Source organism: Haplochromis burtoni, unplaced genomic scaffold (genome assembly GCF_018398535.1).
Source record: "Haplochromis burtoni strain Fernald_Lab_line unplaced genomic scaffold, NCSU_Asbu1 Contig_78, whole genome shotgun sequence".
Classification (NCBI taxonomy): Eukaryota; Metazoa; Chordata; class Actinopteri; order Cichliformes; family Cichlidae; genus Haplochromis; species Haplochromis burtoni.
Window position 1 is genome coordinate 99,189 of NW_024582439.1, and position 13,803 is coordinate 112,991.

The following is a 13,803-nucleotide window of genomic DNA, read 5'->3' on the forward strand; positions in this document are numbered from 1 at the left end:
ATCTCATCTGGTTTCTTTGTTACACACACACACACACACACACACTATCCTGCCGGAATAATCACATTCTGACCCTATAGTCAGAATGTAGCAGCCCAAACAAAAACTGGCAATGTTTCCCCCCCATCTCCTGTTGTCCAGTTTTCTCAGATCAGTTTTTAATCATAGCCTCAGTTTCCAGGAGTTGCACATGATTTGTTCTTCTGCAGCATGCCTGCTTCAACTTATTGTGCATTCAGAGAGCTAAAAAAACTGTATAACCTTTTTCCAATCCCCCACACTCACACTGATGCTTTAACTTTGGTTTTCAACTTCATGTTTTTCTACTTTAGTTCCCTCTTCCCTTTGAAAATATGCTGAAAATGCTTCTGACTACACCAGGAAACCCTGGGTTACTTACTGAAGTGATAACCATGTAAATGGAAATCATGACATCTGAATCAAGTGAAGCCAGATAAGGAACATCTCTGTAGTGTCAATACAAAAGATCCATGTCGAGCCAAACAAAACACAAAAGCAAATTCAATATTTTATTGCAATTTATTCCTTTACAGTTTAACTGAATAGTATAAAAACTGACAGTAACATACAGACAGACAAGGCCAAACTAATTCACTGATGAGAAAAACAAAACACACTGAAGCTAAAAACGTTTGTTTGGTTTTTTTAAACAGAAATTTTCGCCCTCACATTAAGACATGTCCGTCGAGCTGTCGTCTCTGAGAACATCACCAGTCCACACTCGTGCCTTCTCTTGAAGACAAGTAACGACGCTGTAAAAAAAACAAAAACAAACCCAAACCTACAACTAGTTCCTGTAAATAGGGGGTACCGGATGACGGGCAAGATACGCAAACAAAAATCTCCTTTAGGGACATTATGACAGAGTGTGTGCACCATGCTTATGCGTGTGTTTATGTGCGTGTGTGTACGTTTTGTTTTTTTTCCTATATCTACAATATTAGAGTTAAAATAGGAGTCCGATGTCCTTCTGGAAGCTGCGACTACACCGCATGCGGGGCTGTCATCTGTGCCTACGAGTCTTCGTCTCCATTCACGCTGTCACCATCATCGTCTGCTTCCACGTGCTCGCCTTCCTCCTCTTCCTCTTCCTCCTCATCCCTCTCTTGACTTTTCACCTGCAGACAATTTAATAAGTGATGAAAAAATAAATCATATTCGGATATTTCAAAAAACTAATTTAAATAAATCTGAAAAAAAGTCATGAAGTTTATCCACTGCATTGTTTTGTTGATCTAAAGGGGTAGTAATTAAAGCAGCAGGTGAGGTTGAAATTAGCACATCAAGAAAGCATAAACACCGTAAGCAGAAATTAACACTGGTGACAAAGCATCATCAAGCAGCATCTGGGACTGAGAAGGAAGCAAATGCACAAGTGGTTCCTCTAAACAGTTCCTCTGGAAGTCACATGACTGTGGCCTTCTACAAGTACAGCACAGTACAAAAACTAGTTTGGGCGTCTGAATAGTTCCCCCATTTAAAACAACTGTATAGCAGTGTGTTTTGTTAAGGGGTGCCACTGATTTTTCTGACAGAAATTCCAATTCCAATTTGATTGGCTTTTAGTGAACTGGGGAGTATAATAAATTCTATCACTGCACTGCCACGTGACATGAAGGGATGCACATAGAAACTAACTGCAACCACATTAATCAAACACTAATCTAAGTGTGTGTAGTTACTGGGTGTGTGTAGCTGTCTTGGGTCGCTTCTAATTGATGAAAAGCACAAGAAAGCAGGCAAAGATTTAGAAAATCAATGTCTCAAACCTGAGACGTTTTGTGCACAGTGTAGACTAACTACAGCTTTTTATGAATTGCCAGTTACATAGCTTCTCATTTAAAATTTTAAATCGAATAACTGTGAAACCCTATTTAACCCCCTGAAGACCTACTAGGAGTAACCTTCGATGCACTTCTGAACTGAGTGGACTCTCATTTCAGACCGATAATGGAAAATGACTGGGTGTGCCTCACAAGTTGGGGTGGACTACGCAGCTATCCTTGGGAAAAACATGGAAACTATACTAAAATTAGCACAAGGACAGGTGGCATCAATGCTGCAAAGATGCACCTGACGAAAAATCTCATCGCTTTTCTGTTCAGTCTAGACACCAGATTCAGATTGCATGGGTTTTAACAAGGACAGCAATAAAAGTCGGAGATAAGCTAATAGTTGTATTTCAGTCAGAGCAACCTTTTGTGCAGATTTGTAAACAGGAAAAAGCACTTTTGTGTACGATATGGAACAAAAACATCCACACACATTTACACAACTTTTGTATGTGGCACTAGGTGACAGTTGCTTCATAAATTACTATTTTTGTTATAACTTGTAGTGAGAAAAAGAAGAAAAATCTTATTGATCGGGATCATTTTAGAAATGTTGAAAACTTCTGGCTGAAACGGAAACAGTAGGCACAATACAATAAATGATTGACATTTTCTTAATATTTCTTTTTAAGAGCAGTATATATTGTAGCAGTCGCTAATATTGAGAGAGTCTGAAGGCTCTCAGTCATCCAGGTCATCGTAGTCTAAGGAGCTTGGAAAGAAAAGTGACTGGACTTAAGTTGCTTGAAGACATTTTGCCTCTCATCCGAGAAGCGTCTTCAGTTCTAGGGTTGAATGGTGGATCTGGGACTCTCCACTATTTGACCCTAGAACTGAAGACGCTTCTCGGATGAGAGGCAAAATGTCTTCAAGCAACTTAAGTCCAGTCACTTTTCTTTCCAAGCTCCTTAGAATATTAAGAGAGATTTAAAACTTGGTTTTCCTAAGCTTCCATTTGAGAGATACTTAGGCATGATGGCACATGGAACCATTAACTCGGAGGGCGAAGGGGACAGACTTGAGTTGGATCAAGTGAGCACTCACTGTAGCTTAGCGGACTTAAATCACATGAATTCCAGTTTTAAGGTAATGAGGAATGAATGAATAAAACCCGATGCCATAAAATTTCTCAGAAAATGACTTCACATGTCAGCAGTTTGAGAAAATCTGAAACATGAAGTTCTTTCTTCTTACAAATAAAATTTGCTGTCGGCTCCGATGGAGGCAGACGCATCTCTTCCTGCTTGGCTTCTTATGCCCTTGTGTAATCTTGTCTAACTTTATCCCAGAGAGTCTCTCAGTCTTGTTCTCTAAAACCTAAAGAATATGGATTTGATCCACTGGCCCCTGAACACAAGCCTGGGTTAAGGAGAGCCCGAATGTCCTGGAGGGACCTGCTGGATGGGTGGTAGAAGTGGCGCGTCGTGTGCCTGGGATTCCCGGGACTGTCGATCGAGGACATAGAAGATTTCTACCTATTCAGAACCATAATAACAGGGTTCTTGCCGATCGGAGCTGGCTTATCGAAGACTGAAGAAAGCGGTTAGAGCTGTTCAAAACCCCACAAGGCTGGCTGCTATGATCGAAGCGATGGGGCGGGCTGTGAGTACTCAGACTGTCCTTATTGAATGCCACATGGATAAGATCTTGGAGAAGCTTAGCGGGAAATTGACAGACCTGGTGACCAGTGAAGGACATTTAGACAGGCTGTAGCATTGGAGGCAGCTCGTTCGCACTAAACCAAAACATCATTTCTCTCATCTGGCTTCTCATGTCGCTAGAAGGCCCATCAGGCCAGCTGGCTGAAAACAACAAAATCTTCTCCCTGATAATCAGACTGTTGTGGGTCTCTGCGCACATATCCTTCCAAGGCCACCTGCGTAGGCTGCGGACTGCTGACTTTCGCTTAACTGGTTGAAAGGACACCGGATACACACACGCATGTACACTGACACAGATACGCACTCAGCCACCCTCACCCATCCCAAACGTGTCTGATGCTTGATACCACATGATGCACATAGCAGGTCTGTCCAGTGCTGGATTTGAAATTTGAATTTGAATAAAAAGTCCCCCTAAAAAAACCCATATTCATTTATTCCTTTCCCTCTGAATACCATTTGCAAACCTCACCTCCTCTTCCTCCAGCAGGTCTCCCTCCTCTTCCTCGTCGTCCTCTTCTTCATCAGAGTCATTCATATCCTGGTTGTCCCTCTCCCTCTTCAAACTGTCATCCTTCTTGTTGCTTGGGTGTGGAGGTGAAGTCACCTCTCCTGGCTCTGGTTTCATACTCTTACCTTCTGCCAAACACAAAGGTACATTCATGACCCGTTATCTGTTCTATTAAATGAACTTAAAGGCTACTCTGGGAAAAAATATAATAAAAGCTAGAACTCTTTAGAGGCTGTTATACTTCATTTTCAACAAAAGCAGGCCATTAAGGCTGTATTACAGCTGTGAGAAAAGAATGTGTGAGATCATTTTGTACTGTAGGTTTTCATTTACAGGCCATCTGGTTAAACACGGAGGCATTTATTGCTGAGTTTTACCTCACTCAGCACTCCCCATTAAAACATGCCGTGTCCCTCCTACCTGACTTCTTGCTATGGTCCCTCTCCATACGCTCCAGGCTCTCCAGGAGGTCATCCACTTTGCTTTTGATCTGCGTCAACTCTCTCTTGATGGTCTGTAGCTCATCCACTTTCACTGTGGAATGGGGGTGGGGAGTTAGAAAGCCTTATTCTACAACGAGGGTACATTTTGACAGTTGCCCCCCGTATCAAAGGACGTGTATAAGGTTACTGAAAGATTATTATTTGGCCCAATGTTTAAAGTAATTAGGAAAATGTACAACACAGTGGGTTTGGTTTGTATTGCCAGCAATAAGTCTGATAAGCCAGATGCTAATTAAATGTATTTAGACCTTTGTAAGTGGCCGATATTGCTGCCGGTACTTATGGTTGTGCTGGTGCATCATGTGTTAGTTATTGTGTGGCCATACAGTCACTGCCCAGTCTGTAGGCCTGACTGAATAACTCTCTGTAAATCTTTACAAAAGCAGATTTATGCAGGATGTTGATGATGATAACAGCACCAACAACAACAGTTTGGTATTCAGTGAAACTGATCGAATTTAGGATAATATACTGTTGTGCTGAAGTTCCAGACAGCTGCATGGACCAGGTAGCCGACTCACTTGTTCTGGATGAGGAAGTCCTTTGACTGCTCTTGGATGAAGAGGAAAAGCTGCTTTTGGTCCGCCGGCTGCTTCCTCCACTAAGGCTGACCCGCGGACGTTTCGACGGGATCACAGCCCGTGACAATGGGGGAGGAGGAGCAGGGACACGGGACGGGTACGAGTACATTCTGTTATCAAACAAGAGGTTTTAAATTTTTTTTAAAAATGAATAAACATACTCTGTGCTGAATGTGAGAACAGAGCAGTGGTAGAAGTGAAGCATTACTGCTTTTTCTAATCAAATAACATTCATACCCATTTTTGAGTGACATCTTCAAGCATGAACTGCTGAACAAACAACAAAGCATGAACAAACAACAAAGATTTGCACTGTGCGTGAGTGTAAAGCACTCATCCATCGTCAGGGATCTACTCACCTGTCATAATAATCTCTCTGAAAATCATAATCGAGGTCAAAGGAGCTGCTGCTGCTGCTGTGGAAGAACAAAAGAACAGAAAGCTTGTGTTGAAAAATATGAAGACTTGCTGGTATCACTGCATTCTTTCTTTTCTCTAACTACATCAAGTTTTTCCTTTAGTGCCAAATCAAAAGTCCCTTATGCCCTCATCAAGAACAGTGATGGGGGCATTTCTGGCTTTCTGTTCAGGTTTGCAGCTGAAACTTACCTGTACATGTCTCCAGCGGAGCGTTTGGTGCTTTTTGATCTGTGCGGTTTGGGTTCTCCAGCCAGGTTGATGTCTGCCAGACAGTTACATTATACATTAATGCACAAACCCATTGAGAGGACAAATAACTTGAAACCAATGCTTTAGAAGTTTTTAACAATGCCACGAGTCTCTCTTCAGAAAATAGCAGGTTTGATGAAGGTTTAATTTTTTTTTACTAGAGGTTTGCTGTGAATACACTTTTATTAAATATTATATAAACATTAAATATATTTATAAATATTTTTGTACTGTAGTTGACAATAGTGCTGCTGGCACTACATACTTCCCTGCTTTCTCTTTTACAAATAATAATGGCACACATTTGTGAGTGAGAAGTTTGGTGTTTCTTTTGACAAGTCAAAATGAGTCAAAATTAACACAAAATGGATTTTATGTTACATTTTTCCTCAAATGTACTTCAGGCTTGCTCGTGCCTACGGCTGTTACCACTGGAAACATTTTAAAAGGAGATTAAATGAAGAAATACAATTAGAAACATCAAAGTACTTTACTTGTCTAGTTCCTTCATTTCTTTTCAGAGCAGTGAGACAATGTGTAAAGCAATTACACTCTTGCATCCCTTGAGTATTGTAATCTATCACTATCAGACTTCATTGTTACTGTCACTGAGTGAGTCTTACGAGTCATCTCTCAGTTTCATTCTCACAGCCAAGGGACCCTCATTAACCTGTATTTCAGCTCATCTTCTCAGGTAGCGAGAAAATGAATTCACATGCACATTTAAGCAGAAATGTTTGAAAATCATTTGTTTAAAATAAGCAAATTATACCTAAACATTCACACTTGTTCACACGAAACAACAAATGGATTACGCAGTGTTGTGGAGCAGCAGAATGACTGGATGCATACAGACGACTAGTCTGAAAGCAAATTGTGATCCAGCTCTCACGCACCAGAGTCTGCACTGCGTGTAGACTTTTTCACTTCTCAGTGAGAAACCTCTTACACCCAGCAGTTAAACTTTTAAACTGGGAAATGTGTGTATATTTTATGGCGGCAGATGGACATATTAAGATTCCTGCCTAACAACATAAGTTTTCTGAGTAAAAACAAATGAGACTAAATCTTAGCTCCTCCCAGGGTCTAACCAGGAAGCCTAACAAGCAAAAGATCCCTGCTTTGATCTCAGGAGACACAAATGTCTTTGAGGTTGCGTCAAGAAGGGTGGGGGAAAAACTTATCACTTATCAGCCCCAGCAAACAAACAGTGACTGTTCAAAGTGGTAACAAACTAAGAAGGTTCAAACAATGAGCTCAGAAGTTCAGTTTATTTTAGTTAAATAAGACTATAATAAAGAGCAAAATCCTTTTAAATGAAAATTCAGAGACTGAGCCCTCACCAAGCACTTGTCCAACAATCATTCTCCCATCCTCCCCGGCGACAGCGGCTCGGGCGTTCCTCTCATTGGCGTACTGCACAAAGGCATAGCCCTTGTGGACAGAGCAGCCTACGATCTTGCCGTATTTAGAGAAGATGGCCTCGACATCTGCCTTGGTGACCAGCAGCGTGTTGAGGTTGCCAATAAAGACCCGCGAATTGAGGGAGCGTGGGTCGGTCTTGTTGGTGACGTTGCTGGCGCTCATCAGGCTGGAGGAGGTGGGTGAACGACTGTCAGGAAGACACACAGACACATATGCAGCCGATTTAGTAGCAGGATGAGAAATATCTGACCCTTTGAATGGATCCTGCGTTTGCCGAGTCACAAAGCAAAGTGTCAAGGACTCATCAGGATTTCCTGAGAAATTAAGTTTGGTTACCTGCATTTTTCTACAAAATTTTTTCTTATTCTACAAATTTGAAACTGATTAGATTCCAACCAGCTTCCATGTACTTAATATTTAAAAGCTGCATCATTTCCTCTTCATCTAAAAGAAATCCAAACTGATGGAAACAAAGTCAAGCACTAAGACCACGAACCACGTGATTCTTCAACTGTGATTTCCTGGATATAAAACAAATTGTCCTCTTAAGGGCTTTTAGGCATAGCCAAAGACAAATCTTGATCAAAATATCTGGGTTTAATTTATTAACAAACAACATTGTTATCTAATGGCTAGAAAACCCTGTTTTCTGTCAAGTAAGCCAAAATCCACTCTTTGCCTTTAAAGTAAGCAGTATGCCTCCTGCTTAGGTGCCCACTAAAGGCTCATTCTAACTGAGAAGCCTGTTATTTATCACCTAAAATAAATTATAAAGTAAAAAGTTCACAATGGACTAAATCTAACTGTAGCAGACATTTAAATCATTTTCAAAGGAGCATTTGTTTTAGTACTTTTACGTAGTTCTGTCGTATAATTTTCATGTCACAAAAAAAAAAAGAAAAAAGTTTAAAAGCAAATTGTAAAACATGCAAACAAACATCTGACAACTGCAAATCTGCATAATCAAATTTAAAAGGACTTTGCTTATCGTTTATCTTGTATGGTTTAATGCAAAATATTTTCACAATAACATTTACATTTAGCAACTAAACTTCCTCTTCACAAAACTTACAGTCAACACCTCCAACCACACACCCATGACAGAAAGCTAGACCCATGGGAAGTAGTGACATTTGTTTCATACCAGAAATCTCTAATTCTAATGCCTGAAGTGCTTGGGGCTCTGGGTTGAGTAATAAAACATAATAATCACAAAGACAACAACAACAAAATGACAACTTTGTTCCTTCTTCCTTCTGAATTTTATGGTATGCCTGTCAGTGCTTTCATAATACATTAAATAAGGGGTGTGCGTTTCTTCAGAAAAGTAAAACAAATATTTAACTAAAATGCACGATTTTGAATAAAAGAAACTAGAAAAAAACAAAACAAAAACTATCACTCGCCATTAATATAATTCATTTACCTGTTAATGGAGCCCCAGCTATGCCAGACTCATTTCAATGAACTAATAACCTGCAGTACAGGTGTAGAGCTTTAGCTGTAGATACAAATACAGCTTCTTGTAGCACTGTAATGCTGCCCAATCCTCACTGAATATATGTAATCAACATTTTAAGTAAACTATATAAGCAAGTGTGTGAAGCCCATTGCCCAGTGTGTGTAAAGTCTGGAGAGGGGCAGTAAACATAAAAACAGTTACGTGGCATTAACATTAACCCTCTGGCTGACAGAAGAGGGGGTTTTCATTCATCATCACTCACTCCATTGCGTCTGTGTGCAGGGCTGTCGTCTGCCTGATGTTTGAGACTGTGGGCTGGGTTCAGTTTGGGCTGGTGTCTCGACCTTCACCTTCGCCCCTGGCGACTTATACTGAGGTGACAGAAAACACACCTCGGTCAAGCTGAGCAGGGTTATCTTGTACGAAGCCTTACCTGTTTGGAGTGTGTGCAAGAGTCAGTGATGAGGCAAATACAGTTAGACAGCTAGCCAGTATGAGACTACAGGTAGAGCCTAATGCATGTATACCTACTGCAATGTCTAAGGCTGGGTGAAGTGTGAGAATACAGAACAGAACCAGACACAAATTGAAACCTGGGACTGCAATCAATCGACAGAAAGTGCACTGGCTTAGCCCGCATATGCTTTGCTAGTGTGTGAAGAAATATGGGTGTAGTAGCTTAGACATTTGTTTGCATTTCTAGATGCAGCCGAGATGCCAACAAGTTTAGCAAAGCTGGATGAATTTCAAAACACTGTGCTACGTTTGCTTTTATTTTCATTTCCTAGACAAACCACAAATTAATGCTGATTACTGACACACAAAGTTCACAATGACTTAGATGGAACCGCTTGTAAAAACTAGAAGAGCAGGGTATTTACATATCAGTGAAATATTAAAATTTGGAATTTATCTAAGCTAAGGTTATTAGTCCAAATATGGGCAGATCCATTTATTAGTACTCACGGGGGTGCGTATGTGAAGGGACACAATACAAAGGTCAGCCAAAAATATATAGTATATAATCTGTTAAACACAAGTAGTGTTATAATAAAAACTCTGGAACTGGGAATTACATCAGCAGCAGGGGGAAATTAAAGGGAAAATTATATTTAGAGAAGCTTTAAGGGTAACCAGAGATTTCATTATTATTACTAATAATCACCAAATTCAGAGATTATGAAATCAAGAGTGTAAATGTGCTTTTGCCATAACAAACAGTACTGTGGAAAAGTCTCGAGCCACCCCTGATGTCTTTATATTTTGCCTCCAAGAAGTCTTGACCAATAGTTCCCCAGGATCTCTGAAGGTCTTTCAGAGTTGTTCCCTGGACACTGGCAGCTTTTACACTCATTTCCAGAGGATTTTTTGTATGTTTGTTTGTGTCTTTATGAAACCACTTAACCCAGGCTTATAAATCAAAAGCATAGGAAAGGAACCTAACTCAAGTAACAGAAAACTTAGCAAATCTATGGAAAATGTAAAGGATAATGTAGTTTATTTTGCACCAATCAGGTGATTCCCAAAGAACTATTAAGTGTAAACCTGACCTATCTCCGTATGGTGTGTAGTGCATCATTAAACTAGACATGAGGGCAAAAATAGTAGTGGCTGGCCTACAAAAACTACAATCTACAGCAAATGAACAGTATCTGAAAATCATATCCTTAAATTAGATATATATAAAAAGAATCCAGTAAAAACTTGAAACTGGATCTCAGAGGTTATCCATGTAGTGCTCACTGAAACCTTATCAAAAATGGTCTGTGTAAGAAGAGAGAAGCTATGTTTAAGGATGGGAAATGTCTGAGGTTTGCCAACTTACACAAAATCTGGACTGAAAACCAGGGGCAACAGGTCTTCTGAAGTAATTAATCAAAATCTCAAATTTTTGGTTTAAATCTAACCACAAAGGAGGTACAACAGTGATGCATACAGCCATTTATAAAAACACTGCAGAGGCTCTGGGAATGTCTTAAAGAAGTCCGGAGAACTACTCCTGAAAGCTCCTTAAAAGAAATTCCAAGAAAACTTTCATGAGCGAACTCAGGCCATGTTAAAAGGTAAGGGTGGTCATACCAAACAACTGAAATTTACAAAACGTTTTTGTATTTGTTTTTTTATTTATACACATCATATTTTAATTTATATATTTACACATTTCAATAAATTATTGGCACGAAATAAAGAAATGAGTGGCGGTTTGAGACTTGTGCGCAGTATTGTATAATAGTGATGTTTAAATTTATTTTCCATAAGCTTTGTGTTTTCTCATAAAAAGGGTAAATGGAGTGAATGTGAGGGCGTGGATTGCTTTTGATACACATATACACAACCATAATACTGGTTCAGATGAAATGTTTAATTAATCAAATGTGTATTAGTAACGTTATGTAAAAACTTAAGCCAATGGCACTCCAAACCGTTCAAACTCAAGAAGAAAAATAAAAATAAAAATCACTCTTCATCATGGGAGGGGGAGGGGGGAAAAAAACACGAGGAAAAAAAAACTACTCCATAGGGGGCAGAAAAAAACCCAAAGCCGAAGCAAAAAAAGCAAAGTCTAGGGATAATCAAAAATTACCTAAACCATCCACAACACACCCGCTTGGACCCCGACAGCGCCTTCAGCAGGCCTCAGAGTGAAACACAGGCCCTGACTGGCCTCCGGGATCAAAGCCGGCTAGCATGGCTAACGTTAGCCAACCAACAATTAAAAAGCATGAAAAAAAAAGTATACAGCCATCAGACCAGTTCCTCTTTGTCTTGCAAAAACCAAAACCTGCAAAATTCTGACAAATCTGAAGTCGATAACGTGTAATCAATCATCAGGATGCTGCTGCTGCCGCGGTTATTAACATGCTAATGTTAGCTGGCCAGCTGGCTGAAAAGCGTGCCAAAAACCAGCAAGTCCCGTAAAAGAAAAGTCTTCACAATAAACACTACAAAAAATACAGCTACACAAACTTGCAAAAAAGTGGACGAGACTGTTGCTAAGAGGCATCCAAAGCGTCGTGTTTTCTAAAAACCACAACCAGCGTTTGTGCTCTTTTTTTTGGAGGGGATGAGCATCTCCGAGGCCGCTAAGCCAGCTACCTCGCTAGCCAGCACATTACGTCCTGTCCAAAAAGCATCGTAGAAAAAAATCCAAAAAGAAAAGAAAAAGGAAGGAAAAATGAAAAATGTCTGGGAACAAAATACTCACCACGACCTTTACGAACAAAATGTCTTGCTTTCGGTAAAACCTGTCAATTTGTTACTTAGGTTGTCCTTTTGGAGCAGACCCGGTTCAGCCCCCTTAGCTAGCTTTCTTCTAGCCGCCGAGCTAACGCATAGAGACGGTGGTGGCGCGGTCATTGAAGGAGACGCTTGTTTTTTGTTGCGGTGCAATTCGAGGAGGCCGGAATCGGTAACTGGTACATCATTTGAAGCACCCCGCCACTCTCACTCCAACTAAACATATAAAACATACTCACCCTCTTTCTTGGAGAAATCACTACGCACTCTTTTCAGAATAAAATCTCCAAAAACTAGGACTCTTTAAATACGTTTATTTTTCTTTAGTTCTTCCTTTAACAAAACAAACGAAACCCTTTTTGACCCAAAAGAGTAAATTTTTAAAATTCAAAATAACAAAGAAATTTTCTAGTTTTTTTCCTCTAGTTAAAAAATGAATTATTTAAAACGTTTATTTTTATTATGTTAATTTCTCTTTTCACCTTTTTAAAGATTATGTGATAAATTAAATGTATATTTGATAACTTATGGTTAATATATATTTGATAAATATATATTAAACAAGATATTTATGTTAGAACAGTGTTTAGTAACTTTTGCTTATCTTGCTGTGAAAACACATTCAGTGGTTTTTATTTTTAAACATTGGCTAACAATTAGACCAGTATGAATCATCTTTGTAACTGTGATTAACTCTGACTTAATAAAGTTCTTTTCTAATTCAACAGCCTCTCGCATTTGTCTAACGGGCCGTTTACTTACATTTATCTAATAGCAATAGGCCTCTGGTTTATTACCACAGCCGGCCAGGAGATGACAGTGTTGTTATTTATAAAAAGATGAATGTGAGTTTAACAAGTATTTGGCACAGATTAAGAGATTTACCTGTTTAGAGGGTGAACATTTTTTTTAATCAGATGAAGGCTCTGCTACCAAGAAGAAAGAATGTACCACAAAGAAGCTCTGCGTACATTTAGATAATTACAGATAAGCTTAGAAAAACACCACAACTGATTATAATTATTGGGATGTTTCAAGAACCGGACAAGCAGGTTGCAACTCTTTAGTTATAAAGTGTAGTACATCTGCTCCTATATTCTTTTTACTCCTTTCAACCCAGCACATTAAAGTGTAGACATTAAAAACAAAATGTGCTAATTAATAGAGCTTAATAGAAGGTACACAACTAATAAAGTGATGTTAGTTGAAAAGAAAAGGTTTAGGAGATTAGTGAAAAGGCTCTTTTGAACTGAATAATATGGACTTATTTTTTTAAATAAAAGAAAACACACCCAAATGGAAACGTGGAAGATTAGTTATATTGACCTGACCACTCTTCTTATTTACATATACAAGAGTGAGTGGAGAAAAGCGACAGCTGTGTAGACACGAGGCCTGAAACAAAGAAAGTCAGGTTATACACCAGGTGTGGGCAACTCCAGGCCCCGAGTGCCGGTTTCTCCCGCAGGATTTAGATCTCACCCTGGGTCAACCCACCTGAATCACATAAGCAGTTCATTACCAGCCTCTAGAGAACGTCAGGACATGTTGAGGGGGGCATTTAGCAGTTTAAATCAGCTGGGTTGGTTCAAGGACACATTTAAAACCTGCAGGACACCAGCCTTCGAGGTCTGAAGTTGCCCACCGTTGTTATACACAGACACAGAAAGCTCACTGAGGACACCTAGTGTACAGGTGCTGTGCAACAATTTTTTTCAACGTCTTAAACAAAGAAAAAAAGTAGAGGCAAACCGAGGAGGTGTATCAACCAAATCTTTTAGCTTGTATGCTGTTTTTGCTAGACCTTTTTTGGCTTGTAAGTCTTGAAAAGGAAGTAACACCTCTTGCTATACCTTGCAAACAGTAAGTGTCATATATATATATATATATATATATATATA

General features: G+C 39.5%; 1 protein-coding gene across 7 annotated transcripts; it reads right to left on the reverse strand.

The window, feature by feature from the left end:
* Window positions 1-517: 517 nt before the first annotated feature.
* Window positions 518-12,082, reverse strand: LOC102306398 (heterogeneous nuclear ribonucleoprotein C). 7 transcript variants are annotated; one of them, XM_042221997.1, is made up of 10 exons: window positions 11,871-12,082; window positions 8,928-9,036; window positions 7,122-7,390; window positions 5,719-5,791; window positions 5,469-5,525; window positions 5,347-5,379; window positions 5,050-5,219; window positions 4,446-4,559; window positions 3,987-4,150; window positions 518-1,139 (listed from the first exon to the last, which is right to left on the reverse strand). In XM_042221997.1, exons 2-10 carry the CDS (start codon window positions 8,930-8,932, stop codon window positions 1,035-1,037), a joined length of 990 nt encoding a protein of 329 aa, XP_042077931.1. In that variant the 5' UTR covers window positions 8,933-9,036; window positions 11,871-12,082; the 3' UTR covers window positions 518-1,034. The 7 variants fall into 7 exon arrangements, with proteins under 7 accessions (XP_042077931.1, XP_042077930.1, XP_042077929.1 ...); XM_042221996.1 differs by having other exon boundaries at window positions 3,987-4,153; window positions 8,928-9,098; window positions 11,871-12,079; XM_042221995.1 differs by having other exon boundaries at window positions 3,987-4,153; window positions 11,250-12,079.
* Between the last annotated feature and the right edge of the window lie 1,721 nt (window positions 12,083-13,803).